The 27,482-nt window shown below is 42.4% G+C and overlaps 1 protein-coding gene across 1 annotated transcript in view; it reads right to left on the bottom strand.

Moving 5' to 3' along the window:
* The window catches only part of HTRA1 (HtrA serine peptidase 1), a gene marked incomplete at its 5' end in the record, with an annotated part of 34,097 nt that overhangs the window by 6,352 nt on the left and 263 nt on the right, over positions 1-27,482 (bottom strand). Inside the window, 3 exons of the mRNA XM_010081604.1 lie at positions 305-499; positions 10,949-11,153; positions 11,490-11,589. Of these exons, the coding sequence (XP_010079906.1) occupies positions 305-499; positions 10,949-11,153; positions 11,490-11,589 (500 nt within the window). The remainder of the gene's footprint in view (positions 1-304; positions 500-10,948; positions 11,154-11,489; positions 11,590-27,482) is intronic.

Raw genomic sequence — 27,482 nt, 5'->3', positions numbered from 1 at the left:
GGCTTCTTTTTAGAAAACATGATGGATTTTGAAAAGATACTTATTCGCCAGAGATTATTGCCTCCTCCCTTGTAATCCGTAAGAATTCTGGAGTGAAGGCAGATATTGTGCTCAGTTGGGATCCTTGGGGGATTTTTAGATAAAAATCAAGTGCTGCTGCACTGCAGATGTCCATAGTTACATGGATAAAAGAAAAGCCAAGTGTGCTCACTGTTCTTAAGAACTGTATCACTGGCGAAATGTTCAAAGCAACTATTCAAGAAATCCAAGAGCTGAAGGGGAGGAGGTTCAAAGGGAGACCTACATTGATGATGGCATCCGTCTGGATGTAGTCCATGTCGGAGTTGCGGAGCCCCAGCTCCTTCCCTCCACGCTGAGTGGTACTAACGATCCCTGTAGTCACTGTGTTTTGAAGGGAAAATGGACTTCCAATTGCGACCACAAATTCTCCTGGCCTCAAGTCTGCAGACTGACCAAGCAGAAGAACTGGCAATTTACCCTACAAATAAAAATAAATTTTAAAAAAATGAAGAAGAATGAAGAAAAATCCAGATGTTGTTAAGACACTAGGACACCAGTAGAAGAAATCCTACAGAAATATGAGTACGTGAATAGAGCAGAGTTAGAAAGAGAGGCTTTTATCACTTGCTCACTCTGTTTTCTTTGAATATTTCATATGGCTCTGTACAGACACATTTCAATGAACTTCTGCTCTGAAGAGTGGGCTCTTTAGACTGTAGAAGTACTTTTTCCACAACAGGTACCCATTAAATAAAAAAAAAAAAGACCAAAGGAATATTTATGCTCTGCTGTACAAAGCAAACATCTGATGATATTAGGAATAAGTTGTTTCCAACAGCTTCTTGAAATAATTAGCCAACAGCTGCTGAAGTAAAAAGAACATCTTGGTTAAGAGTGAACACTAAAGAGTCATGAAAGCAACAGCCGAAGTGTATCAAACATACATATGGACAGTTAAAAGCATTTTATATGCTCATAAGACACCAGCTAATGTTTCATCTCACTCTTCTTTCAGTGAGTATCTCCTCTAACTAATTATGTTGCCTCCTACATACACTAATGTCTTCTTCTGAAGATGTTAGGATTTAAAGACTTCATGGAATTTTTCTGTTATGACAGAAGGGGATACCATTATATTTTCCTTTCAAGATCTTATCTTTAAACATATTAACTATCATGTTACTTTTCAGACACAAAACATTCTTAAAATCCAGCATTAAGAGAGATTACTGCAATTTACAGCAATTAAAAAAAAAGGGGAGGAGGGAAGGTCGGACCCACACACCCTTGCTAAGGCAATGCATCAAGGGAACCGAGGATAGTTTCTCCAAGACACGTTATATCTGCATAGGAACTGAACTGGCTGGATAACAGATGATTCAAACTGGACCAGTAACCACCCCCCAGCAACCAGAAAACAGCTGGGAAATTCTGAAGGCCTCCTACTCACCAAATAATTCAGAAAGGTCTTCTGAAACAGATCATATTTCAAATAAATACTTTGCCTTTATTTACCAGCTGCCTGTAAAATACCCCCTGAGATCCATTTCTCCCTTGCTTCACATTTTTAAAAATCAGTCTTAACCCTTTCAGTAACGTTAAACATTTTTTATTCCTTTTATGTTTAATCTGTTGTTCAAATGATCCTGAGCCTCCCCAGGTATTTAACTACATATTCAATCATGTCACTAGGCTATTTCTATTAGCATCAATGCACCTGGGCATGTATAAATTTCTTTTTAAGGATTTGGAGGATTAGGAGGTTACTGAACCCTACATCAAAAGAGAAGAAGTCTGAAGGGATGCATCTTTTGCTTGGCAAATCTAACTTTAACATAGCTTTCCTCCAAGCTCGCCCCACTTCAAAATTGTTTCCTTTGCTCAACAAACCCGGCCCCAAAATGCTAAAGGCATTAGTATAAACTTTCAGAACAGGCCAGCGATTCTTGATGCAGTGAAGCTGCACCTAGAGAGTAATTTAAACCAATTCGAAAAAGTGGGTAACATAGTCACTTTGTTAAAAAACAGGGTACCTTCAAGGTATTCTTGAGCTGTGTACCTAAAACAGAGGGGTACAAATTGGCTTAATACCTCTTCTCGCAATTAATTCTGGAAAACTTGCAAAGGTGCCTTTTTCATTCCATACCACAAAGATTTATGTACCTATACTTGATGGGGTCATAAAGCTACATACTGTGTGCTCACGTAGCAAAGAAACAAGGTGATATTTAGCATGCTCTGATTATTTGAACAGATTACGAAGTTAGTGATAATTTTGTTTCAGAAGTTGACAGAAATTGAATCTTTACTAAATTTTGTCAAAAAGGGAAAACATTACATGTTTAAGTTGAAAATCAAAGGGCTAGCTCTTTAGGGGTCTTTTGTCACCAGGAGCTTGAAAGCCTGTATTGATAGGTCACCCTCAGGAACAAAAATCCATTGATGTAAACTAACCCAAATGCCCACCACTTTGTATTTTTCACCTACAGTTTTATTTCAAGTGTCCTAGGAGATTTACAGTGTCTGTAGAGCAGAAAGTAAAAACTGAAAGACATCAGTTATCACTATATGCCGCTGCAAATACAGAAGTTATGGTTTTAATATTTAACAAGCCTGGTCCTGTGTATCCTTTGTAACGATTCCACCAGCAAAATTTGACTCAGATGAACAGATTGTTTCAATAAAACTCATTGCCAAATCCCAGACAGGATAAGACGCTCTATGGAAACTTATCCTTTAGTCTCCAGACAGCAAGAAAATAATTAACCAACTGCTTGTTAAACAGAATCAGTTGGAAGAGCAACAGAACAGACAACACAGGAAGAAGAAAAACTTTCCCTTTCCAAATATCCTTCAGAGGAAAGTTTTCAGCAATGCCCTACTAATTAAATAATAATTATCCATCATCCTTATCCGTGACACAGCCATAGATAAACCCAACCAAGGCTGTGGTTTGATTCTGAGAAGGATTCAGCGGCGATGCCCAGTTTCCCCATTGCATTTGCATCACACCAGACAAGCAACATCCCAAGGCAACACTGCTGAGCAGTTCATCATCTCAGACCACAGCCCGGACTCCAAGGGACCTCTCCAGTACAGCGGGGAAGAGGCAGCTCCGATTAGCTGTGCTGGGAAGCACGCAGTCTATGCAACACAAACAGCCCCATATGGGTATTGTTTGGACAGAGGGAGCACCCTGGCCCTTCCTTCTCTCACCAGATGCTCTAAAGCTTACATAGCACGTGTTTTCAAGATGTCGTTGGTCAAGAAGAGTACCTCTTTTTGGCACTGCTTTTCCTTATTTTTATAAAACCCCAACAAACCAAAACAACACAAAAAGCGGCTTTTGTTTGTATCCAAGTGCGCTGAAAATGGATAGTTCCTAGAGAAAAAGGACATTTATCAACAAATGAAATGTAAACAAGCAAAAGAAAACTGAATTTTTTTTTCATTAATAGAAAAAAAAAAAAAAAAAAGACTGGTGTGTACAACATTAAAAATTTATACAATGTTCCTGAGTTCTAAAAACACCCACCAAGCCAAAATAGCACTTGGCAGCAGAAAGAAAAAACACGAACAATCTCTGACTAATACAATTACTTTTGATTGTGCTGATTTTTCAAGTCTGTGCCTATACTAGCTAGGCTTCAATTCAAAGTCTAACACTCTATGGATTGGCTGTGGGTCATCCATGTGATTCAGTCTGCCTGAGTTTGGCTAACCTTTCCTTTGCTAGGAACAAAAATCAGTTGCAAAAACTGCCTTGCTCTGCACATAGCTTTCGAAAATGTGTTCTCTATGCAATACATTTCAAGAAGAGATATAGCCTTACGTAAAAATACATTATCTCAAGATAACTACAAATGCAACTACAGCATTTGTCATATTCTGTTAACTGAGATAATTTTTACCTGTTACATCACCCCATGCCATGGGGAGGGGATGAAAGGACCACCCACATGGGCATCTATCATACTTCAAGAACAAGAAGGATGCTGAGCACGTTTGAGAAAGAGCTCCAAAGTCTGGGAGTCTACATGGCGAATGAAAGCCAGTGGGGTTTGCCTACTGCTTGAAATGCTGTTCCTTATAATAACTAACTTATAATTAACATATAACTAATGTTATTATGCAAGTGAATTCTCTCATTAGTGCCTCTACAAGTAAATGCCATGAAGAATTTATAATGAATATATACTACTATCTATTGGATACTACTATTCATTGTAGTAGCTTTACATTTGTTGGTTTGTCTCCTAAAGGCACTTCAAAATAATGTTGCCGCATCCATAACTAAACTTTCCATTATCGAAAAAACCCAACAAGCATTTATTTAAATTGTGAAGGTGGTTTTGAAGTAAAATCGGTACAAAACCTATCAAAATCCCTAGGCATCAAGTGATCAAGTGGGCAGGTCCTTCTGCAGTCCACAAGAAGAGTGCTGGAAATGGAGGGCATGCATTGACAGCAGCATTGGAACCAGAATCATATCAGAACACCCTGCCTGTGCCCTCACACCCGTCCACTGGTAAGTTCTTGCCTAGGACGTTAAGGCAGTTCTTGTAAACCAAGCTTAAGTGCTTGGTTCTGCGACCCTTAATAATTACACCTATCAATTGGGCACTATTCAATTTTTACATAACATCTGATGGTCATCAGGATGACGTAACTACTGCTACAACTCGTGATTCTCTTTGGTTAACTAAAGATCTGCCACAACAGTTAATTAAAATCCCAGGCAAACGACATGCCTTGCAGCACAATGAACAGGGAGCCAGCAACGCCCAGCACCTAAACCCAGCTTTCCCAGTGACTCACTGCATGACCTTGGGCAACACATAACATCTTTTTCTTTCCCTCCATTTTTTTTCATTTGATGAAGCCTCGGGGCTCTGCTGGGATCCGTGTTTACTCAATAAAACAAATCAGCAAGCAGGCATTCTGCAAGCACACAGAAATAGCACCAAACATGCAAAACCATAAGTGGCACATGACTCACTGTTTACACCCAGCCAGAGAAGGAGCCATTAATTAGTGTTAATATTTTAAGCCTTTCTCAGCCCAAAGGGCTTTGGACATTTTTATATATGGATTTGACTCAAACCCTGGATAAACATAAACTCCCACGAGACAGAGAGCCGCACAACACCCCACGATAAGGTGCAGCTGTCCCGTGGATGGGAGGCAGCAGCTTGGCACAGGGGACTAGGACAAGTAGAGAAGAACAACACCGTGAGCTAGATGTTCACCTGATGTTGATCAATCAGGTAAAATAAGTGGAGCCTTGACAAATCAGCCCTGAAACTAAACGAAGAGGCAGCATGTAAGCACCACTCACAGCCAGTGCCACAGAGGAATAAAAACGAAGAGACTATAACCAGTAGGTGTTTCAGGTGGAACTTTTTAACCCATGAAATAATCACAGAATGGTTTGGGTTGGAAGGGACCCTAAAGCCCATCCAGTTCCACCCCCGGCCATGGGCAGGGACACCTCCCACTAGCCCAGGTTGCCCAAAGCCTCATTCAGCCTGGCCTTGAACCCCTCCAGGGATGGGGCACCCACAACTTCTTAAACTTCTCCTCTCTTAATCTGTCTCTATGTTGGCACAGAAAACACGTAAATCCTTTCTCTGCTCCATAAACCCCTTCACTGGTGGCGGGAACATCATGAATTTGCAAGAAGCAGTTCAACAAACTGACAAAGAGGAGACAAATGTTCAGAGTCTAATTTGTGTTTAATACCGACAGATTTCCTTCACATTTTTTATTCTTAGGTGGAAAAGAAACAGCTGCTTGTATGATATGCTAATTCAGCTGTAAGTAACTCTGGCAAAACATGTAACTTCCCTGGGAACTGCATTTCTGTTCTCATTAACGAAACTATGTAACTTCCAGAATACGTTATGGCAAAACAAAACACAGGCCATGAGCATATAAAAATGTAGAGCATCATCTACAATCTAGAAACTGCTTGACAAAATGCCAAAGAAAATGAAAATCCCAAGCCGAACGCATTACGAGCCTCCGAAAGTATTTCATATATAGTTAGAAAAACAACACTGAGTCTCCTTATCTAAATATGGAGCATGGGAAGCTTGCAATAAAAAAATAAAAAAGGATGAAGTGCTGTTTTGCTATGTCACCAGGATTTCAGTTACCTGGCAAGATATTGCTGTTCTCCTTTAAAATAAAATAGCATCTCCTGGTGCTGGCAGACCCACCCTGGAGGTGTGTGAGCATTTTGCTGCGTGGGGAGCTGGATGGGCATCGTTCCTGCAGCAAGGACTGCTAGGAGCTGAAGATGGCAGGAAACCACTGCTGCCTAAACCAATGAGTAAACGGGAGTTAACATCCAAGCTTTTTACAAGCTAATTCATTTCTGTGGGTCCTGAAGACTTCTGGAACCAGCATGTGGGCTTCCTCAGGCTCTCGAGAGGAAGCACCGTAATATCCACCGACAGATTTCAAAGTGAAATAGCGTTTGACAAAAAAACCACAGACATCTGGTATTCAAGTAGTTTGGTTTTTCAAAATGCGGGCTATTAAAATATTGATACATAAACAGGAAAGTTTGCTTTCCTGCTTCTTCCAGTTTGTACACACGCAGGGGGGGGAAGCAAATCCCCTCTGACCACAAAGATACAGACGCTGCATTGCCTCACAAAACCACCGAAAGAGCGAGGGCAGAAGGTCCTGTTGATTTAAAAGTGTCAGGCTACGTGGTTATTAGTAAGATGCAGGAAAAACCTTAATCAAAAGGGCTGGAATGCCACCGCAAATTAGAGATCGGTCACAAACCCACGACTGCTGTACCATGTAGATGCCAAATCCTGCCTGGGATGCCAAAGCCAGTGACTAGTCATGTTGAGGAACCAAAATCCTCAGACCCTGGCATGTTTTCCATGACATAGGTGCTAGTTTAGAGACAGTGGCAAGCATCTTGTGGCTGGTTTGTAAGCATGTAGGAAGAAGATACACTTCAAAATAATGACATTCATCATGCTCCCCGCTTTTGTACTCGCTGCCAACCCCAGGCACCTGCCACAGAGATAATTTCTGTGGGCAGAGTCCGATTGGCAGGGGTGAGACGGGTCTCCAGTCAAAAGCCACCTTCACCCTCCACTACTTTTGGCTTCCAGCTTTGATTTGGGTGAGGGCACAGGGCTCTTTTATAGCTCTGCTTCCAATTTATCTTGACATCGTCCATTAAAATTTTCTTTCCTCCTCCTGGTGTTTACAGTTTCCAGCAGCTGTATCACACATTCTCATTTAACAAGACAGTAATGTGTCTTGAGATTAATTTCATAATCATAAAGCACCTGCAACCTTCAGAGCCTTGTGCAATATTTTTTGATGGCTTTCACGTTTGCTGCAGTATCACATGTGCCACACAAGATGAATTATTTCACCAGCCTCTGCACAGGCTGCCAAAGTCCAAAATATCCTAGGAAAGGTTTACAAATTTTGCGTGTTCAGATTCAAGTTGTCTGCAACCATGTTATTTCTTCCCCATACGGCTGTCTCCTCAAACTCCTCCTTGACTCCAATCTTATTATTTATTTTCAACACTTCAGCAAACTGCTCTGTCTCACTATGGACATAAAAAATACAATTTCTCTCTTTTATAGACTGTAAAAATAAGAATATTTTAGGATTAGAGGAACAACTCTGAGATCTCTGTTTGTCATTGACTGCAATATATTCTTCCATGGAGAAGAATTTAATCAGGGAAACTGTTCATCCTTCCCAGTGCCCAGATTTTACCACTCTCTTTCATTTCTTATTGCTCTCAGCAAAGCCAAATTAGTTCTAGTAATGCCTTTGGCCAGATGTTCACACCCTAAAGAGAAATGGCATGCAGGCTGCTGCAACATCTGAACAGTTTTAGGAATACTAGCTGACAGCCTAAACTCACGCTTCAAGCCCAGCTCTGTTCCTAACCGCAGAGGCATTCTTCACCCTTCAGATCCTGCCTTAACACGCCACAGAAAAACAGAAGAAAAAAAAAAATTACTGCATCTTTGATGTCACCTTGAAATAATCTATTCAAAAGGAAGAATTTCGCCTCTTCAGAAAAATTCCTCGGGATGGTTTTCATGCTATATCCAGATTTCTGAAGGGTTGTTTATACCGTCACATTGACTTCTTTAGTCATCAAATGGATTTCAACTTCAACAAATTACTACCTCTGTGATTTTTAAAAAGCCTTTTATGAATCTGGAGGATTGCAAGGCATTTCAGTACAAAAAGCAAAGCTCAAACACTGAACTCGAATGGACATACAAAAATGTCACATGAAAGTTCAGTCTGAAAATCAACTTCTCAGCTGACTGCGTTTCCATTTAAAATTTTTTTGAACATGTAAAATTTTGTGTTTCTAAATCCCTAAGTGCAAAGCATCATCAGTTGTGGATGCCCCATCCCTGGAGGGGTTCACGGCCAGGCTGGATGAGGCTTTGAGCAACCTGGGCTAGTGGGAGGTGTCCCTGCCCATGGCAGAGGGTGGAACTCGATGATCTTTAAGGTCCTTTCCAAACCAAACCATTCTGTGACTCTATGATTCTATGATCTGTCCTACAAACTGAGGTGCCTCAGACCTCACCTTAGATTGGGATTTCCCAATGCCATATCACTAGAGATAGCTGGAAAACTGGTTTCCCATCCCAGAAAAAAAAAAAAAAAACAAAAAAAAAAAAAACCACCAGACCCAAGAAATACAAAAAGTTTTCCCCAAGTCTTCTCAAAATTATCCTGAGATGCAACGGTGCAACGGGCAGGGGCCAGAGGGGAACAACACACAAGCTACTGGGCTGTACAACTGATAGGACACTGAAGGGTATGTCAGGCCCAAGTTTATATCCATATTCTACCTAATTTAGAGCAGACACATGAAACTTGATCTCCAGGATGCAGACAGATGTGCTAAGCTGACATTACACAAGGAAGACAGTGAGAGCCTGCTCACCTCCTCCTGCAAGGGCTCAGCCTCCAGGCACTGGGACACTTCCAAAGTTTCATTAAAACCAACCCTTCTTCTCATAAACAGCTGAATATTCAACGAGTCAATCCCTCCCCACTCCACTCCCAAAAAGAAAAATCTATCTGGTTTGGCTCTAGATAGCTCTAAGACTGTAAAAGTTTCCTGCCTTAAAGAATTTGCAAATCTATAGAAATTAATTAGGCTGAACCACTGATGTGCCATTTGTGAAACAGGGTCACAAATATGTTCAAAAATTAAACTGATGGAAAAAAGAAGATGACTATCATTTAATTACACAGCAGTTATTTGTAAAGGGTATCTGCCATCTTGCAAGTCATAACTGGAATTGCCAATTCCAGTCCTGTTTGGCCATGGTTTCCACTACAGACAACTCATCTGGCTGCATTCTCTTTTTTCCAAGCTGCTTCCAGTATTCCAAGGTTCTCCCTTCCCGCAAGCAGCTTACCAGGGAAATTCTGGAGCCATTTCTTTAGGCACCAAAAATAACATAAAAATCTTATGTCTGCTCTCATCTTAAGTCCTCCAAATAATCTGCCACATCAGTTCAATGTCTCCCCTCATTGACTTACCAGCTTCTTCCTTCTCTGAAGCTCACATTCCTATCGTCTTAAGTCTCTTCCTTCTCAACACCATTTTCTGGTCTACCTTCCCCAACACGTTGTGCTTCCAATTTTAAATCACTTTTCCAGCTGCCCTTCACTCCCTGCCACGTCCTATTCACCCTAATGCTCCCAGTTTTCATCCTGGGGATCTCTCTGTTACTGCAGATCTGCTTTTGCTTATCTTAAAATTAATATGAGGAAATAAGCCATTGGTAAATGTGTAAATAGGTTACCTCAGGACAACAGAAGAGAAAACAAAATGGCAAAAAACATTCTTGGTGTTGTTAATGTTTTCTGCCACGTTGCTGTTAAGAAGCTTTTAAATAAGAAAAAATGAAAGAGCTTTTAAATTACAAAGATGGCAAGGGAGCAGCAGGAGCGCTTCATATCCTCGGGTCATCCAAGAATTCTGCATTAGACATCTGATTGAGTCATGGACTCTGGCACAAACACTTCTGACCTCGCTGGGGAATAGGTCTGAACTAAAACAACACTGCAAGATCTACACATTTTTGAGTCATGTGTTTCAAATGAAACATTCTTGCCAGTTAAATTTGGAGGTCATTAACTAACAGTCCAAACAAGGGGAAACCAACATGAGCAGCACCCCAAGCAACCACATGCATCTAATTGCGTCTACATTACACACTTATTTCGACACAATATTCCACTTGCACAACATTGTCGACGTGCGCACAACTGCAGGACAGCTTTCCTGCTGTTTCAGGAGGCAGAATAATGCTGAGACCCGTTATGTTTGATATGGAGGAAGGCTATGGATGGGATGCTGCATTCCCATTTGCTCAGAAAACTGCTTGCAGTGTAAGAGCATCTTTCCAAGCTGGCTTTAATGTGTGCTTTCAAGATGCTTCCTACAGTAGTTTCCATTTTAGTTTCGACGTCACTGTGGTACAGCCCTTCAGAGGGAGAAATGCATCCTCTAAAAGCAATCTGTGACTTCAGTATAGGCACACAAGAAAGACTAATACGTCCCTCTACCAACCACAAGGGAACACCCCAATTTCTGCTCAGAGTTACATTAGCCAAGGTGTGTGTAAACCAGCCAGCAAACTCTCTTGTTTTTATTTTGAGGATGCAAACAAAGTGCTACTTACTTGCTTGCACTGCACCAAGAGGTCATAAAATTAACCACTACCAACCACAAACTTGGCTTTTAAAAAAGTGTATCCACCTAGCTCAAGTATTCTCTGTACCTCAGACCACTCAACTACCAGCCTTTCCTTCAAATGTGAAAATTAGCAATAGCTTTTGGAGAGGATACTAAATTAAGAGGAATAAAATGCATCTTGCTTTAACGACTCACCTGAGCATCTATTTTAATTAGTGCAATGTCAGCTTTTTCATCAACATCTTTAATTTTAGCTTCATACGTTTCACCATTCTTCAGTTCCACCTTCACCCGGTTTTTGTTGGTGACGACGTGGGCGTTTGTCACTATCAGTCCGTCTTCTGAGACGATGAACCCTGAACCACTGGCAACCGGAATCTCCCTCTTCGAATAAGGAAGTCTAAAAGACACAGGAAATAAACATTTATTGCTGCAAAAATTTGAAACAAGACAACTAATACCAAATAATATACAGCCAAAAAGAGATGGGTGATTTTTAATGCTTTGGGATACCTGCTTTTACTTACTATCATTAAGAAGATAATGCACATGCATTAGTTTAAATTTTTGTTTTTGACAAGACTCTTAAATTATCTTTAATTCTTAAGACTGACAAATACATATAATCTAGAAATCATCTTTGCTATTACGTAGCATCAATCAACATTTCTGGCACGCTGGCAGATGTTTTCAAGAATACAAAAAAAAAAAAATCAAAACTGGGCATCTTGTTTACTTGCGAAACAATTCAATGTGGACCACAGCAGGAGCTATCTTCTCCACCACGTCTGCAATAAAGTTGTATTTGTGCCGCAGGCTATTAGGATGTTCCTGGCCTGAAATAGAAACAGAAAATATGTCATGAGTTCTTCAAGTGACAGGAGAAGAGTCATTGCAAAACACCCGAATTCAAAAAAAGCTCCAGGTGGATCTCTTTCCCCTCCTTAAAAATAGTCTGCAGCAAAACCCTTGCTCACAGATTTCCTTTCTGCCTCTTTGCACAGAAGGGGCAGCACGCTTTAACATTAGGAAGAACGGATCCACGAAAACTTCCTGTTCCCAGTGCAGGTAATTGGGCCACGGGGCAGCCCCATGGCTGATGGCTCCCGGGACAAGGCACTGGATGAGCAGGGGGTTTGGTCCGTGTTTTTCTTCCTTGGTGAAAGGCATTTTGTTCTCAGATGCCTCCCTTTCTGCTCTCACCTCTTTTCTGGATGGTCTATTGAGCTCATATGGTCCTCTCAGATTAAACAAACAGGCTCTTCCTCTGCCAAATCACGCCTGCTTAGCGGTTTTTGAAGTCTCATGCTGCTGCGTTTGTAAAATGCCGAGGACAACAAGGTCCTGACCCCAGTGTGAGCCAACAGCAGCTGCTGTGAAAGTTCAACTTGGGGTCCCACCGGTGACCCCACACAGCTTGAACAACCAGCCTCTGCCTGGCACCTAAACATGGGTGCACGTTACGGATGCTCTACATTAACCATGCTCGAGGCATCCTTTCCTCTGCACCTGCCTGTGGTCCATCAGCTCCACCAAGGAGTGGATCCCATGTACTCTGGAGCTGATGAACCACCCTCAAGGCTACAAAAGAGATAGGCACACGAAAACAACGGGACCACAAAGCTCTGCATTCCTGGGCAGTGCCGTAACACAAAAGCTCATGGTCACTGAGTATTCAAGAGAGGTCAGGGGGATTTGCAAAAGCAGCTGGGTACCAAACGCCTATTGTGGCCCACTGAGAACCTGTCTGCACCATCGGATGTCTAAAAATCTCCAGAAAAAACTCACAATTCTGACACAGCTTCCCCTTCTCAAGTAGTTTTTGTTTTCAGATTGGGAGCAACTAAGCCACTGGAACACCCCAAAGAGTTATTTTGTACTTCCCTAGAGGCAATAAACACCCTCGATTTTCATTAGTCTTCCCATTTTATCTGACGCATCCATCCCATGCTGTAAAGGCACAAGCCAAATCCACAATTGACTTTCAGATGTGTATTAATGTGCTGTGCTGCTCCCATCCATCCTTGCCCTTTGGCTTCTAAATCCATCCAGAGATTAAAGCAGTAAGCAGCTTATGGATGCTGTAAGTGCCTGTGATGATGTAACAGGACAATTACAGAACTGTAGGAGACATAGGACTTTCCTATAAAATCATCCCAATGCCGATACCTGAATGACCTTCATAGTCTGAAAACCAGAGTGGAAATACACACACATTTTTAGGTACATACTGGAGGCAAAAACCCAGGGCAGGAGATTCAGAGGAATTATTTGGGAACAAAACATGACTGCTTTTCATACGAACCACATACAGGTTTGATTCAGGGCTGAACAATGGCTTTCAGGTGACTTACCAGTGTCAACGAGCACACACTGCCCTCATGAGCTGGGGGGATGCTCAACCCAAACACTATCTGATGACTCAAGAACAAGTCTTTTCCCATTTATACCCTGTGAAGCATCTCCAGGGCCTTTAAACACAATCAGTTACAAACAGCAGCAGCAGCAACCACATGATCTGCTGTGCGGTTTCAGATCACAGGTCGGAGATGTTAATCAGCCTAAAGAAGCAGGAACGTTGATCAGGAAACTTGTGTCCTCACGTATTGCTTTCCCCAAAAGCATTCTGTGCTTTCTCTGATTTACGCATAACCTGCTGTCCTTGGACTTTCATGCCAGAAAGCCATAAAGACTCACTGATTAACAAGCATCAATTTACCAAAGTATGCTTTATTATAAATACTTGGTATCAAATGAACCATCACTATAAAATTGAGAACTGTAACAGGAGTGTTTTGGAAAACTGGTAGGAGAATGAGAACTGCAGTCTGGAACTATTCACTCGCATTAAATAGGAGCTTTGACAGATTATCAGACTGGATTAACGCGATGTTGGGATTAAACGCCCCAGGGCACCACTGTATCCATCAATACGCTTTTTGATCACTGCTTATAAAACCATTTCATCTCAGTTACAATGCTGCAGACATTCAAAGGTCACATCCTGCCCTTGAAAAAGAGCTCCCACAGACGAGGGAGGGGACTGCACAGGAAACACACTGCTTCTTTAATGCCCTCAACCTATTTTGCATTTAGCTATTCAAGAAGAGAAAGGATGCCTGAGCTGCACATGGCGAGACTGCTAATGCTTCATCTCAGAGAGCTGCCTTCACTTTGAGTCAAGGCTGCGAACACCAAGGTTTCAGAAGTGACACTGTTGTGCGCATAATCCGCCTCCCTGCGCAGTCCCAAACCAAAGATACACAGTTAAAAGGTCAAAACTTCATACTCTGAACCAAAGTTAGATAATAAGCACTGATTCATGGCATACTGACCTAAAAAGCTTGCCACGCCTGCCTGTTGCTTATGTATCAGGAATTCTTGCATTGTGTAACACAGTTTTGCAACAGCTCTTGAACTACTGCCCGCTTAAATGGAAAACACACCTTTTTAAAGCAAATAAACAAAAAGTCAAAGTAGCGTTCAGATGAACTCATTGATGAATGCTAACAAAAAAAAATTCCTATCAACTGGCCTTTTACAGTAACATTCAGATTTTATGTCATCGCATGATGGTAAAGCATTAATATGTTGAAAATTTCTTCTATCACTGACAAAAAGTACCACGGGGAAAAAAAAATGAGGCCAAAATGGACACATGTCCATGCATACCATTTGCCCGTTATGTACATACTTGATGCTCACCATAGCTAATTTCTCTTTGGGATTATTGACCAATGCACATGGGAGCTGAGAGGGGCACTTATCTTTCCTACAGCCAACCACCACCATGTAAAATATTATCTTAGATTTGCATCACCAGTAAGCACAGGATACTACATGGAAGTCTAAATGGCCACAAAAATGCCAATACCAACCTAATATGCAAAGATGCCCATTCCTCAACCACCATACGGTAGTTTCCAGCCATCACCAGCCACTGCAGAAGGCAGCAGTGAAATTGAGAACTTCTGGGGGAAACACCTTCCTCTTCTAACACACACATTTTTCCAGCTGTACTGATACTTCAGGGGTTTAGCGGAAAAAAAACCCCAGTTTTTAAGAGTGGAAAGTTGGGCATGCAACATCCTACAAGTTTTCAGGTTTAAAGAGCTCAAGACTGCTGTGGTTTAGTGGACTGTGCTTGACTATTAATAAAGAAAAAAAAAAAAAGACTGTTAAGTTTTGATTGATGACACAATTTTGACTATTTAATCCCCACCACCTGTGTATTCTGATACATATATCTAATCACAACATCCATCCTGACTTATAGGTGCCCCACAAGCAGGGGAGTAGCTCTTCAATTCCATACTTAAACTGGTGCCCAAAATATAGATTTCTGAGTTAAAAAACTGCTTTTTGGGTATAACCCAATAATACGAATAAAGTTTCTCTGATTTTCTACCCTCTTTTTTTTTTTTGTTTGTTTGTTTTTTAAACCATACCCTTCCGGAGTTTTGTTCTTAATAGAGTACTTTCATTGGGTTTTTGTTTTGTTTTATTTTGTGTTTGGCTCTAGGGTTTTTTGTTGTTTTCTTTTTAAACATTGAGAAGTGGGCTTGAATAAAGCTCCAGTTCCTAAATACCTTCAGGCTTTGATGTTCAGATCTTTGCAGACTGTTCCTCTTTCTATTTATATGCTGTGATTATTTCTGTTTTGTAATGTTTTTACTGAACTGGGCCCTAAATGCCCATGAGCACAGTTAAGAAACCTTTTATTAATGACATTATGAAGATGATTGTCGTGAATTCAGTTAGTGATCAAAAACTTACTTTAAAATAAAACATAAATAGGTTACAGCATGAAAAATTCCCAAGGCAACTCATTCTTCAAGGACTTCAAAGGTGTGCTGGCTGTCAGCCCTCGAATTAAAAGGAAAATCTCTGCCAACTGACATTAATAGGGCTAATATCAGTAAACAAACTGCTGACAGGTAAGACAGGATACCAAGCCATGCAAAAAAAACTACACCTGTCTGTAAACAACTGAAATAATTCGGTTTCATAAAGATGAGCCAAAAAAGCATATTAAGATCTAAGTCCTGATTAGGTCATTACTCGAAGGGGCATTGATGCTTTAATGCTTACAACTCACACACGCTGCTTTTGGTAATAGTAATATTTTGAGCTAAACTGAAAGGATGCTTTGGAGATAGAAATCTCATAAAAGTAACCTCTCCCCTTCAGTCGTCAGCACTGAATCTGCTGTTCTGGAAGGCCTTCTCTCAGCATAGGTCCACCCCTCATGAGAACAGCTCTTCCCATAAAGCTTCAGGCACATCACAGCCAGAAACGGATCTTTTTCCCATCCAGTTTTCACCTGTTTTCCCCTCTCAAACAAGGGGGTTCTGCTCCCATCCACGAGGACCAGCTCAGCTCGCTGCCCATTTTCTTCTGCATCCTCTGCAGCCAGTTTGGGTGAAGGCACCCTCAACCCTCCCATGTCCCCTTTCCACTGTCTGAGGTCAGAACCAACACAATTATCTCATCCAATGGGACCTTTTATCCAAGATACAGGGAGGGGAGAAAAAGGCACACCCCAGCGAACACCACCAAGTGTCCCCCCCCACCCTCACTTGATGTGACCACATCAGATATCCTCATGGGTAGAGTCATAAAGCTCAGATTCAGTCTGGAATTGAGCCCTCAATTTCTTTTCAAAAAAAGCAAGAAACTTTAATTCCCACTAAGATTAAAAAATCCCACAACTTCCCACAAAACAGTGATCACCCAAAACAGCTGCAACTAATGGTACTTGGAATCACAGAATGGTTTGGGTTGGAAGGGACGTTAAAGCCCATCGAGTTCCAACCCCCTGCCATGGGCAGGGACACCTCCCACTAGCCCAGGTTGCTAATGTATGGCATATCAGCAGTTATATAATTTTATAGCTGTTAAAGAGGATGCATCCTATGCAAATTGTAGGGAGGGTTCATCATTAAAGAAGTTTCCTTTTGAAAAAGTGCAATGCCCCTGTCCTTCCAGGGGGACCAAACTAAAACATCTTTTGAGTTTGCTTCATGCTTGCACCTGAGCTCAGCCAGGAGACCTGTTTCACCCCCGCCCCGTTCATCAGACCCAGCGTTACCATCTCAACTGGTCCAAGGTCTGCTAACATCAGGCTTGTGCCAGCGGAAGAAAAAGGGGGATCTGTGGTTAATCCATCTTTCCCTGCTAACTCCATAATGATCATAAGGGATTCTACAAAATCCTCACCCAGTAACACAGAGTATGAGCAGAGCCACCACCACCTGCTGAATTTTCTGGGCTAACTAAATGTATTAAGCCACCCAGGCTGCTGAAAATAGATGATTACTTCTGCCTGTACTTGCTGCTTGCTCAACCTTCTGTTCAGACACACAACCCCAGGTGCATGCGCACAGTCTGAGAGAACAGCTCAGGTTTGGGTTTCTCTGCAGAACAAATCCAGAAGGGCTTAAGCACTCACGGAACCACCGGGCTGGCAGAATCAGCAACTACTAACACAAACCACAAGACCGTAAAGCTTCACTTGGAGACCTTCCACCCTCCCAAATGAAACTGCAGCTGCTGGCGTTTGTACAAACTCCCATTCATGTCATATAGGAAAACGTTCAAACCTCTGGCACTACCATGGAAACAAAAATTCCAGCAAATATGCTTAGCTCACACCGAAAACGGTGGCATCAGCAAGCTCCGCTGGAGAGACACAAGGAAAAAGTGATGTATGGGAATCTGCTGCCACGTTGTTTTTTTTTTAATTACATGAAACTGCAAGCCTAAATATTCCACTTCCTATCCAAGGATAAATTGTGTAATGCCCCAAAAAAAGGATATTACACAATGAAAACACTAAGAAAATAAGCAACAACATTCTACGTGTCGTAGACGATTTGCTTAAGAACAACCTGCAGATCAACGGAGCGAATTTTGAGAGGTCTAAACCACAGCACCTCACTAATGAAGCAACCATGACATCAGTTATTTTTTTCTTGTATAATCCAAGGAGAAACTAAAGATGCTTCACAGATTTTTGAGAAGAAAATCTGTATTACTGTGACAAAATATTTTAATGGTGCTAAATAATGGGGAGATTTCAAGCATTTTATTCTACCAAACAGTAAACTGCACAAGTCTGGTGTCCACCTAAAATGTAGATAGAACCACTGCAAGATTAAAGTGAAATGGGTTTTGGCATGAATGCAAGCTTGCAAAGGGAAAACAAAGTCTATTTTCATCATCAAAATATTTAGACGATCAATTCTTTCTTGGCAACCTTCACCAAGGACTCTGTCACATGCACCAGAGGTCTTACAAGTTTCCAAGCCTGTTATTTGCATCTTCCCTGTTAATTGAAAAGCCTGAAACCATTAATTCTAATCACTTATTTTAAACAAACAAATGAAAATCAGCCAAGCAAATCAAAATAGGGAATCTATACAAAGTTTGTAGAAGCAAACAGCTCTCAAATTAATGATAACACAAACCAGTTTTCAGACCAGTGTGTGGTCACTCATATAGCACTTTTGAGGACAAAAATGAAAAATTGCACATTTTAATTGATATTCTGATAGATCGGTCCCTGCAGGCACCCAGCTACTGGCCACAAACTAGTGCCTGTCCTGATCAGAGTTTTAGAGGGTAAGTTACCAAAAGTGCAAATGTATGAATAAATAAAAGCAGATATTGGTAACACATGAGTGACCAGGCTACATGAAGAGAATGGCACACACGGAGCTCTTCTGCATTTATAAAACGAGAAAACAACTTTTAAAGGTATCTGAAGACAATTAAATTGTAAAGCACAGAGCTGTCAGAGAATTTTGTTCCAGTCTCTTTGGTCCAGCTTCTTTCTTAGTATGAAACAGATCTCTTTAGCATCCAGGCTCAATAGAATTCAATATTTTCTTGCCACTGACAATGGTCAATGGGCAATGTCCTTCTGCAATGTGCCTGCAGCTTTCTAGTAGCAAGTTCCTATGTAACTTCAGATTTAACTTAAAGTTTTTAGCCAAACAGAAATTTTTCCTACCACTTGTCTACAAGGCAGAATAAGCAGTAAATGAATCGGATACAGAGTATCTCATGCTGCAACTCAACTACCGAATTGCTAGATAGATGTCAAGTGGTTGGAAGATTCTGCAGAAGGAAGAACACCCAGGATGTGGGCATCTTGGTCTAAGCTCTGTTAGTCTCCATGCAACTCGTGAAACATAAGTTGAATCCTCAGTGTCTTAGATTTATGTTTAAAATGTGTATAATCCTTGTTTTATGTCATGGGAATAGTCTCGGGCTTTAGCAACCCTTGCAGAACGTCACAGGACGTATATAAGAACTGTCAGAAATGCCAGAAATTCTTCTATGAACCAAGTGGACTAGCTGCCCCAGCAAAAAAACCCAAACAAACAAACACACAAACAAAAAAAAACCCCAACCCCCCCCCCCCCACCAATTATAGCAGAAGTGAGCAAAAGCAACAGACTTTTAAGCTCATGAGGCTCAAAAGCAACTCGGCATAAGCAGGGAGGGCAGGAATCCAGAGCAGAGCGACAGCTCCATCTAACACAACAGGAAACTGCGATTCCTTCTGTAAACACCAGCGGTGAGGTGGGAGGAAACCCAACTTCTGCATAAACAGCCGAGCCTGGAGTCCCCGGCTGGAGGAACGCAGCCCTGCAAGGAGGAACGTGTTGTTCCCGCAGCAGCATTGCCATATTAATACAACACTGAGCCTGGGCTCATCAGAGCAGATGACAAATTAATCGCAAGTCAGCAGCCCGCTGACGAAGATGCAGGACTCTGGGTGGTCTGCCTAGGGGATGAGGAGGGATGGAAGGGTGCAGAGAGATGCTCAGACACAAAAAAAGAAAAAGAGTAAGGAGCAATTCAGGACAAGGGCAAGGAGTGCTGAGCTCAAAAACTTCATTAACAGTAGTCCTAACTTCATTAACAGTAGTCCTGTCTGAACTGGAAACATAAAAAAAAAAAAATGTAAGTCAGGTAGTTATGGAAAAGAGTCTGCCTGATTTCCTGCAGGCAGATGAAAAGAATATTTCAGTGAACAGGTTAAAGCAGACGTGGTATTCTCTTCTCTGCGAAGGCTGAAAATATAACAGATGAGTCAGGAATAATTTCTCCTCTCCTTTTTCCAGCCCTGCTCAGTTTATGTCCCTTCCAACTCAGGTCGTCACCCTGCTTTACCCTCCCAGCTCCTCGCATCGCAGGAGAAGCAGCAAAACATCCTCAAAATGACCACTAGGTAACAACGACATGGTAACTGCTATATCCCACATGTAGCCAACAGCTGTCTGATCTTGAAAATTCATCTCAATATTATAAAACCATTAAAGTCTCACTTTAAGTACATGAGAAGCTTTTGCACTGCATCTTTAGAAAAAAACTCAGCTTAAGAGAGACTTAGTTTCAATTCCAGGAACCTTGGTATGAAGACACCAGGGAATAAAAACAAGTTGGGGTTTTTTCATGCTTTTTAAACATTTTTTTTCTCTAATGAGAAACCTAAAAAAAGCCTCTTAAGATGCAAGGCTAAAAAAAGCCTCCTAAGATGCTGCTTCTCTGCAGCTGGAGAAGGCGCTGATTTTACCACTTGGCCATGGCAGCAAGACTTACAATGACACAGGGATGATACACAGAACCATCAAATCTATAGAAGAAACCTCAAAGCAGTAATAAAACACACCCCCCTCCTTCTCTGAGGCTTTGTCATTGTACAATAATACATAAACCCAGCATCTATATGGCAGAAGCCACAACACCCACCTACTGAACAAACCCCTCAGCCTCCGTCAGAATTCTCTACACGTGTCTTAAGGATCACCCTAAGACCATCCAGAGCTGTTTTAGTGTAGACATCAGAAATCAATGAGTGTTTGGGGAATGAAGCTGGAGTAATGTAGATGGTTTTTCTGCCATCCTATTTTGAGAACTACCAAAAGGAGGTGGCCCTGCCCCTTCTTTGCCAGCCAACAGCACATAGTGCCCTGGTTCCACAGCATGTATGGTTTCTCCTTAAAGGTTAAAAAAAGAGCAGGTTTCTATTTCACTCCCTCGAATATGCAAATTTTTATGATATTTTGAGTTCTAATTATTATACTCAGTGCTCCCCTATCAACATTCACTATTTACATAGTGGTTTTTTCTATCTGCACATCTATTCTGCTTTGTTTTATGGATCATCTGAATGTTTTTCATATTTTATTTATATGCTGTTTCTACTTGCCCACTTTTACTGCCTGAAGGCACAAGAAAACAAGGGTAATCCCAGCTTTACCTTTCCAGATAGAGGTCTACATACAGATCTCTGATACAGAATGGGCAGACATACCAAACGGTGCATACATTGACCTGGAAAAAGGAATGAATCATCCCTCTACAACCACAAATGTTGAAGTACGAGATTCCTGGGGGGTAGTATTTATTTTGGGGGTGGGATGGTGGGAGGGGAGAGAGTTGTTTGGGTTTCTCTTTTTTCTTAGTGCTCGTGCTCAGTCCATTCACTTCTTTCCTTCTCCAAAATTACTTTGTGTGGATGCAGATTGACAGATCATCGATGCTGCTCACAGAGCGAAGCCAAAACTGCAGGCTGCAAGTTTTAAGAAATAGAGTAATGGAAAAGAAAAGTAATGGAAAACGGAGCAGCGATGCTGGCAAGGGGAGAAAAACGAGCAGGGACTCATAAAAAGCTCAGCTTGCTCTCAGCTCTGCTACTGGCTTACTGGCTGACCTTGAGCAAAGCTCTTTATCTTCCCCTGCCCTAGATTCGCTATCTGCAAAATGGGGTAATGACACAGGCCTCTGGAAAAATATTGTGAGCTTCTCCTAACGCTCTCTTATACAAACTATTTCAAATTTAAGACCATCAGATAACTTTAACGCATGGTTGCTCAATTTAATATCCATTATTTCATCCATCAGTTGTTTGTCAGGAAATATATGTGCAAATCCAGTTGCTATCAGAAACATTTAAGTGTTGTTTTTTTTAATTTGATGAGCTCCATCTCATCAGCCCATAAAACTGGATATAGGACCTATTCACTGCATATCCATCTCTCCCATCTCCCCAAAAAGGCATCTTCACAAGAACAGGGAAATGAAAAGACTGAGAAACCCTGACAGAATTCGATGAGGAAAAAATGATGGACACAAGAACAAGGTTTGATTAACACAGAAAAATTTAACAGGGTGTCCACAGCTTAGCTATGCCATGACATGCAGCACAGTCCAGCACTGGTGGGGATCTACAATGCATCTACTAATGGTTCTACTCACACGTTGCACACAGGCAGGTATTTTTTTGCAGTGTGTGTGCATATGCACGCACACACCTTTGTCTCCAGAAACAAGCTCCTGGTAGAGCACTCGCGATGAATTGCACAACCCAGCTGGCTTTCAGCCTTGTGCTTTGGCTTATCAGTGCACCAGGGTGTCTGATATTAACCCAGAAATTCAAGAGCTGCTCTGTCTGGCTGCCTAATTCACCTCAGTCACTAAAATACGGCAGGCAAGATCTTGTGAATTCACCGTAAAATAAGATAACTAGTCACCTGTGTCCTGTCTTACAAGTTTAAGATATTATAAGTCTCCTGTTACCTACAGATACAAGGTCAACATCATCAGTCAGTATGACATCAATGCATTATTTTATAGATCTTTGATAGAGGGGAGTTGAGACATTTTTTAGTTATATTCTTCTCTTTGAGGAATGCAAACCAATTTGGGAATTGCAATGACCTATATCCAGAAGGCAAAATAAAGTCTTTCTTTTTTTTCTACACCCTGAACGGTCTCCAAAATAATACTCGATACTCACTTGGGCCCGGTTACAGCCGCGGTGGGACTCACTGCCAAGCCCAGCCAGGGATCCTAGAGGTCCCAGTAGTTTCTGGGAGTGAGGAACGACTTTATTTACAACAAAAATTCCACAGTACCCTAGTTTCTATTTCAAACGTTGCTTTCTTTCACTCCAAAGCACACGTAAATTCACATTTGAAAAATATTTTCCAGCGTCTCCTATTTCTTGGACGGCAGAGTCTTTCCTTTAGCTGCTCAGGATACGCTGCCTCCATCCCATCCAAACTCTGCTTTTCCTGCTGCTTACTCATAGCTTTAAGTATTCCTGTCCAATCCACAGGTACCTTTAAATTTCAAAGGCCAGAAGATGAAAGGATTGAATCTTTCCTTGTTTCCAATCTGTATTTACTGACCTGCCTGTTTGAAGTCTAGTGACTGCAGAATGACTGCCGGCTCCCTGGGAAGGAAATCTAGACGCGGAGAGGGGAAAAGGTGAGCCTCTGCACACAAACCACTTCTTACAGTTCCCTCTTCTCAGAGCTGAATACTTGGCTTTGGAAAAGCTTTTTAATCCCACACTTGGGAATTGGTTCTCTTCTGGAAATATGTTGCTATTTATTTCCATTGCCTTCAGCTGCCTCTTCCCTCCTTCCCACTCTGCTGCTGCAAAAGAGGCTGAGAGAAGTCAGAAGATAATGACTTTCAGACCACCCAAACACAGCAACCGAGGGACATGAAGGTGGCTAAAAAAATTAACAGCACTGAAGCCTCATTTGAGCATCCAGTCCCTTAACACTCAGTCCTCCCAGCTCATTTTAGCAGACTCGACACGTGCCAAGTGACCTGCAAAGCTCTCCCAAGATTTCTTCAGCATGCTAACCACGATGTGCCTGTTATTATCTTTGGGGAAACAGTCGAAAGCTGAGTTCATAACAACAATATCAGCTTTCCTCTCCATAAGTACCTGGCTTCGTGCCTGACCTTCCCAGATTTCTCAGCCGAGTTTCAACTCCTGCCGTGGTTATTCATTCCTGCCACCAGCCCGTGGGCCCTGTCCCTGCTACAGGCAAAGGAATTCAGGAAGGTCCATCTATGGCTCTTTCCTGTCCTTTGCTGTGTGGACTTCACTCTTACGCTGTCTTCAAAGGACTCAGCTAATGACAAATGGTTTAGTGACCGTGGAGGTCTTTTTCCTCTGACAGATAATGACACAGAGTTGCTTGGATGCAGTTCTGCCTGCTGCATTTCGGAATACAAAGCTAGCCACTTTGCAAGAAACTGATGGATTTTGCCCCCCAGAATGCTGGAACAATAAAATGTGACAAACAGAAATAGCCAAACCTGTATCTGTTGGTGATACACACCTTTCCAGAACTGAGAGCTACCCCTGACCTCACCGCAGCCTTCCCCCAAAGCACACAGAAGTGAGCTGCTTAATCTAACCTAGAAAGAGGAGCACACACATCATACTCCAGATGTGACATCATGGTGCGAGCAGGGCTGTGACAGAGGAGCCTGTGACAGATGCTGGCATGCCGGGGGCTGCTGAGGTTACTGGGATACCACATTAGACATAGCAAGTCTAATAAAAATACGAAAACCTAAAAATCTGTTTGCAGCATTTGCTGGGAGAAGCGAGGAGAGGACGGGAGGCTGGTTTGAGTTGTGTGTTAACCATCCCCAGCCTTTTTGCCTTGGTCACCAGGAGGGATATGAGTGCCAAAAGCATATTTGCAGAAGAAAAAGAAAACATCCACCCAGCACGTTGAACCTCATCACAGAGAATACCGAGGTCTCGTTGCACTGCCCTCACTCCCGGGTGTGGGACGGTCTTTACACAATCGCGGTTTCTGCTCAGAGATGTTCACCCTCTTTCTGTGCCTTTGGATTTCCATCGGTACCAACCCACAATGTGTTGCACAGACGTGTGCTTCGCAGCCCTGAGCACCCTCTGCCAACATCTCTCACGTCCTTCACAGAAAGTGAAGAATTATTTTGTTTGCCAGTGGTTTCGATATGAAAAGCCGGGCTACATCATCTGCCGGAGGCTGCCCACCGCTGGCATGACGGGTACTGGTACTGCTGGTTACACAGCCCCCGGTCACACTGCAGGAGGGGAGGGCTGGAAAGGGCGCAGCACACCAGACAGGGACCCAGCGCTAATGAAAGGGGTTGATTGGCTACCGCACAGCATGTCACCCTGCTCATCACCTGCCTGGTGACACTTCAACAGAGGTGAGCCCAGGCAGGGTGCACTTCAGCCCTGCTCCCATCCCATGCACTGGTGCTCCAGCCCTGCTCCCGTCCCATGCACTGGTGCTCCAGCCCTGCTCCCATCCCATGCACTGGTGCTCCAGCCCTGCTCCCGTCCCATGCACTGATGCTCCAACCCTAGTTTAACTGACACATTTCCTGGCTAAAAGCCACAGCCAGGCTTTCCCCTTGCTGCTCCTGGGGTTTCTCCAGACAGAGCCAGTTTTCTCCTTTCCTTGTGTCTGGATAGCTGCGGGCTGATCCTGCACCCCAGAGCACATCACCAGGGCACAGGAGACCTGCTCAGCACCTCGGTGCCACCCGCACAGCTGCACCCTGCCAACACCCATCCTCTCTGCAGCATTTAGGCCTGAGGCTAGAATAAGCTAGGAGGCTTGTGAAATTTTTCTTGAGCTTTTTAAGGCTCGGGATTCCCATTTTGCATAGAAAAACATCTGCCTTACACACACAGACCCAGAGCAACCTTCCCCTGCCTCCTCCGCATCCTCTCATAAACACACCCAATATTCAAATGAATGCAGCACCCAGAATGGACAGTATTAGATGAAAATTGAAAAAAACTGAAAGTTTATTTTATGCAATATACACAACATTCTATCTAACCAACTACTAAAGTGATGTGAATCTTCAAAACCAAAAAAATGTGTTTTGCAAATGCTTTCTCTACAACCCCATTCCCTTCTTTCCCTGGGTCATTGCACGCTATTCACCAACTTATTTATATAGAGATGTTACTGTGAAAGCATAAAAGTATTTTACTAAAGATAACTCCATCTCTAGGCAGCAAAAGCACTCCTGAAAACAAACTCAATATAAAATTAAAAATTAACAACTCCAAGGAGTGACATATTAGGCAATGGCTTTTCAAAACAGTGGCTCCAGGGACAGTACTTTACAGCCTACTCTCCATTTCTTTTTGTTTTAGGCTTTTTACATATGAAAAAAAAGCTTTGCTTGCAGCAGTGTTTGCTCTGCACTAGGGATAAGCGTGTGTTACTAGTCAGCTTCTCTAGGACCTTCCTTTTGTCCCTAGTGATACAGAAAGTAAACATTACTCCAGCCAGAGACGCACAGGGCAAAACGGCAACAGGGCAAAACGATTGTCTGGCTGTACCCATGACGTTTCTCCTACAGCAGAGTTTTCCTATACAAGGTCTATATGCAGCCTATGCATTTTCTGTACAACCAACTGGAGGCACGTATTCCTCTCCAGCTCAAACACAGCCTAAACTCTGCAAACGTCCAGCAGAAAAGACTGAGAAAACAATAATGGTTTCATGAATTACGAATAAAAACACCAGGCATATTATACTGGAGATCAGGAAACTGTAGCGTGAAAGCTCTAATTGTCTCCAACGTCAGTAAATGCCAGCAGTGTTCCACAGAGCACAACGCGGCGTTGAAACCGAGGGGAAAATCAGAGATACAAAAATTTGATTGTATTGACACAAAAGTTTAAAAGTTTCATCTGTAACGCAGGCTCAGTACCTTGCCCAAGCTGAACTACAGTCACTATACATCAGACACTATACTGCTGGAGAGCTGGCAGCTTAAATAGAGAAAAAAAAAAAAAAGTGTTTTAAAGAAAGGTGGTTTTTAAAGAAAGATGTGCAGAACTGGTACAACCTATATCAAAAGAATCAATCCTCAGTGAAAGAGCACTGACGTACTAAAAGGTGACTACCACTTCAGAAATAAAAGCTTAATTCACGGTAATTTTTACATATTACCCCCCAAAATGTGCTGAATTGTTTGGAAGGAATATGCAGCCTTAGCTCACAAGGTTTAAGCCAGTCTGTATTAGGGGTTGCAGCTTGCAAAGATCATCCCATGTTTATCCCCAGCACGGTTTCACCTTGCTGTGTCACATCCTGCGCTCACCATTCCTACAAGACCGAACGCTTCACTGGGCTGCTGAGCAACTCCTTCTGCAGAGCAGCAGTTTCATAACCCAGCAACGTGCCTTTATATGGTTTACAAATAATTAGCGGCTGTCCTGCAGCTCGAAGCACTCAAGTTACATGCGACTCAACCAAAATAACAACTAAATAATAATGCTGAAAGAAAAATGCTACTAGTTATATTGTTACTTCTCGACGACCACTCCTATCCTCCAAAAAAACCCTCAAAATCTAAAGTCAGCTGAACAGGCTGTTGAGTTACAAGCATCCCCTCCTCTAGCAAATCCATCATTAATAATCAGAGCTCATCTGCTGGCAGGGGCAAAAGCAGGCAGCTGCCTGCTCTGCCCACATTCACTCCCCGCGATCCCATTTGAACAGCTTCTGCATTCTTGGCTTTATTTCCCGGGGCAATTCTTTGTGACAAAGTGCCTGGATGGGAGCGCAGTCAAATATTTCTCCAAACTTTGTTGAAACCAGTCAGACTCGGGTACCTCATCCGCACCGGCTCCTGGAGTTTTACAACCAGTTTCCCCCAATTTTTAGCCCAGCATCACTTCTCTCAGGGCAGGGATGAGAGATGTTTAAAGCTGGATATAGGTGTTTTTTTTCCCCTGACAAAGACAAACACGGCATTTTCGCTCTAATTTCTCCCTGAACTTGAACACCAGACTTGAACTAAGGCCAGCCCTTTTTTTTTTGGTCCTCTCCTCGTGATGCCAGCCGGGCAGGCGGGCGGCGGGACGGGATGCCTTTCAGCT

This window comes from Pterocles gutturalis, unplaced genomic scaffold, assembly GCF_000699245.1.
Source record: "Pterocles gutturalis isolate BGI_N339 unplaced genomic scaffold, ASM69924v1 scaffold34144, whole genome shotgun sequence".
In the NCBI taxonomy this organism is placed as follows: domain Eukaryota; kingdom Metazoa; phylum Chordata; class Aves; order Pterocliformes; family Pteroclidae; genus Pterocles; species Pterocles gutturalis.
This window is presented reverse-complemented; position numbering and strand designations above follow the sequence as displayed.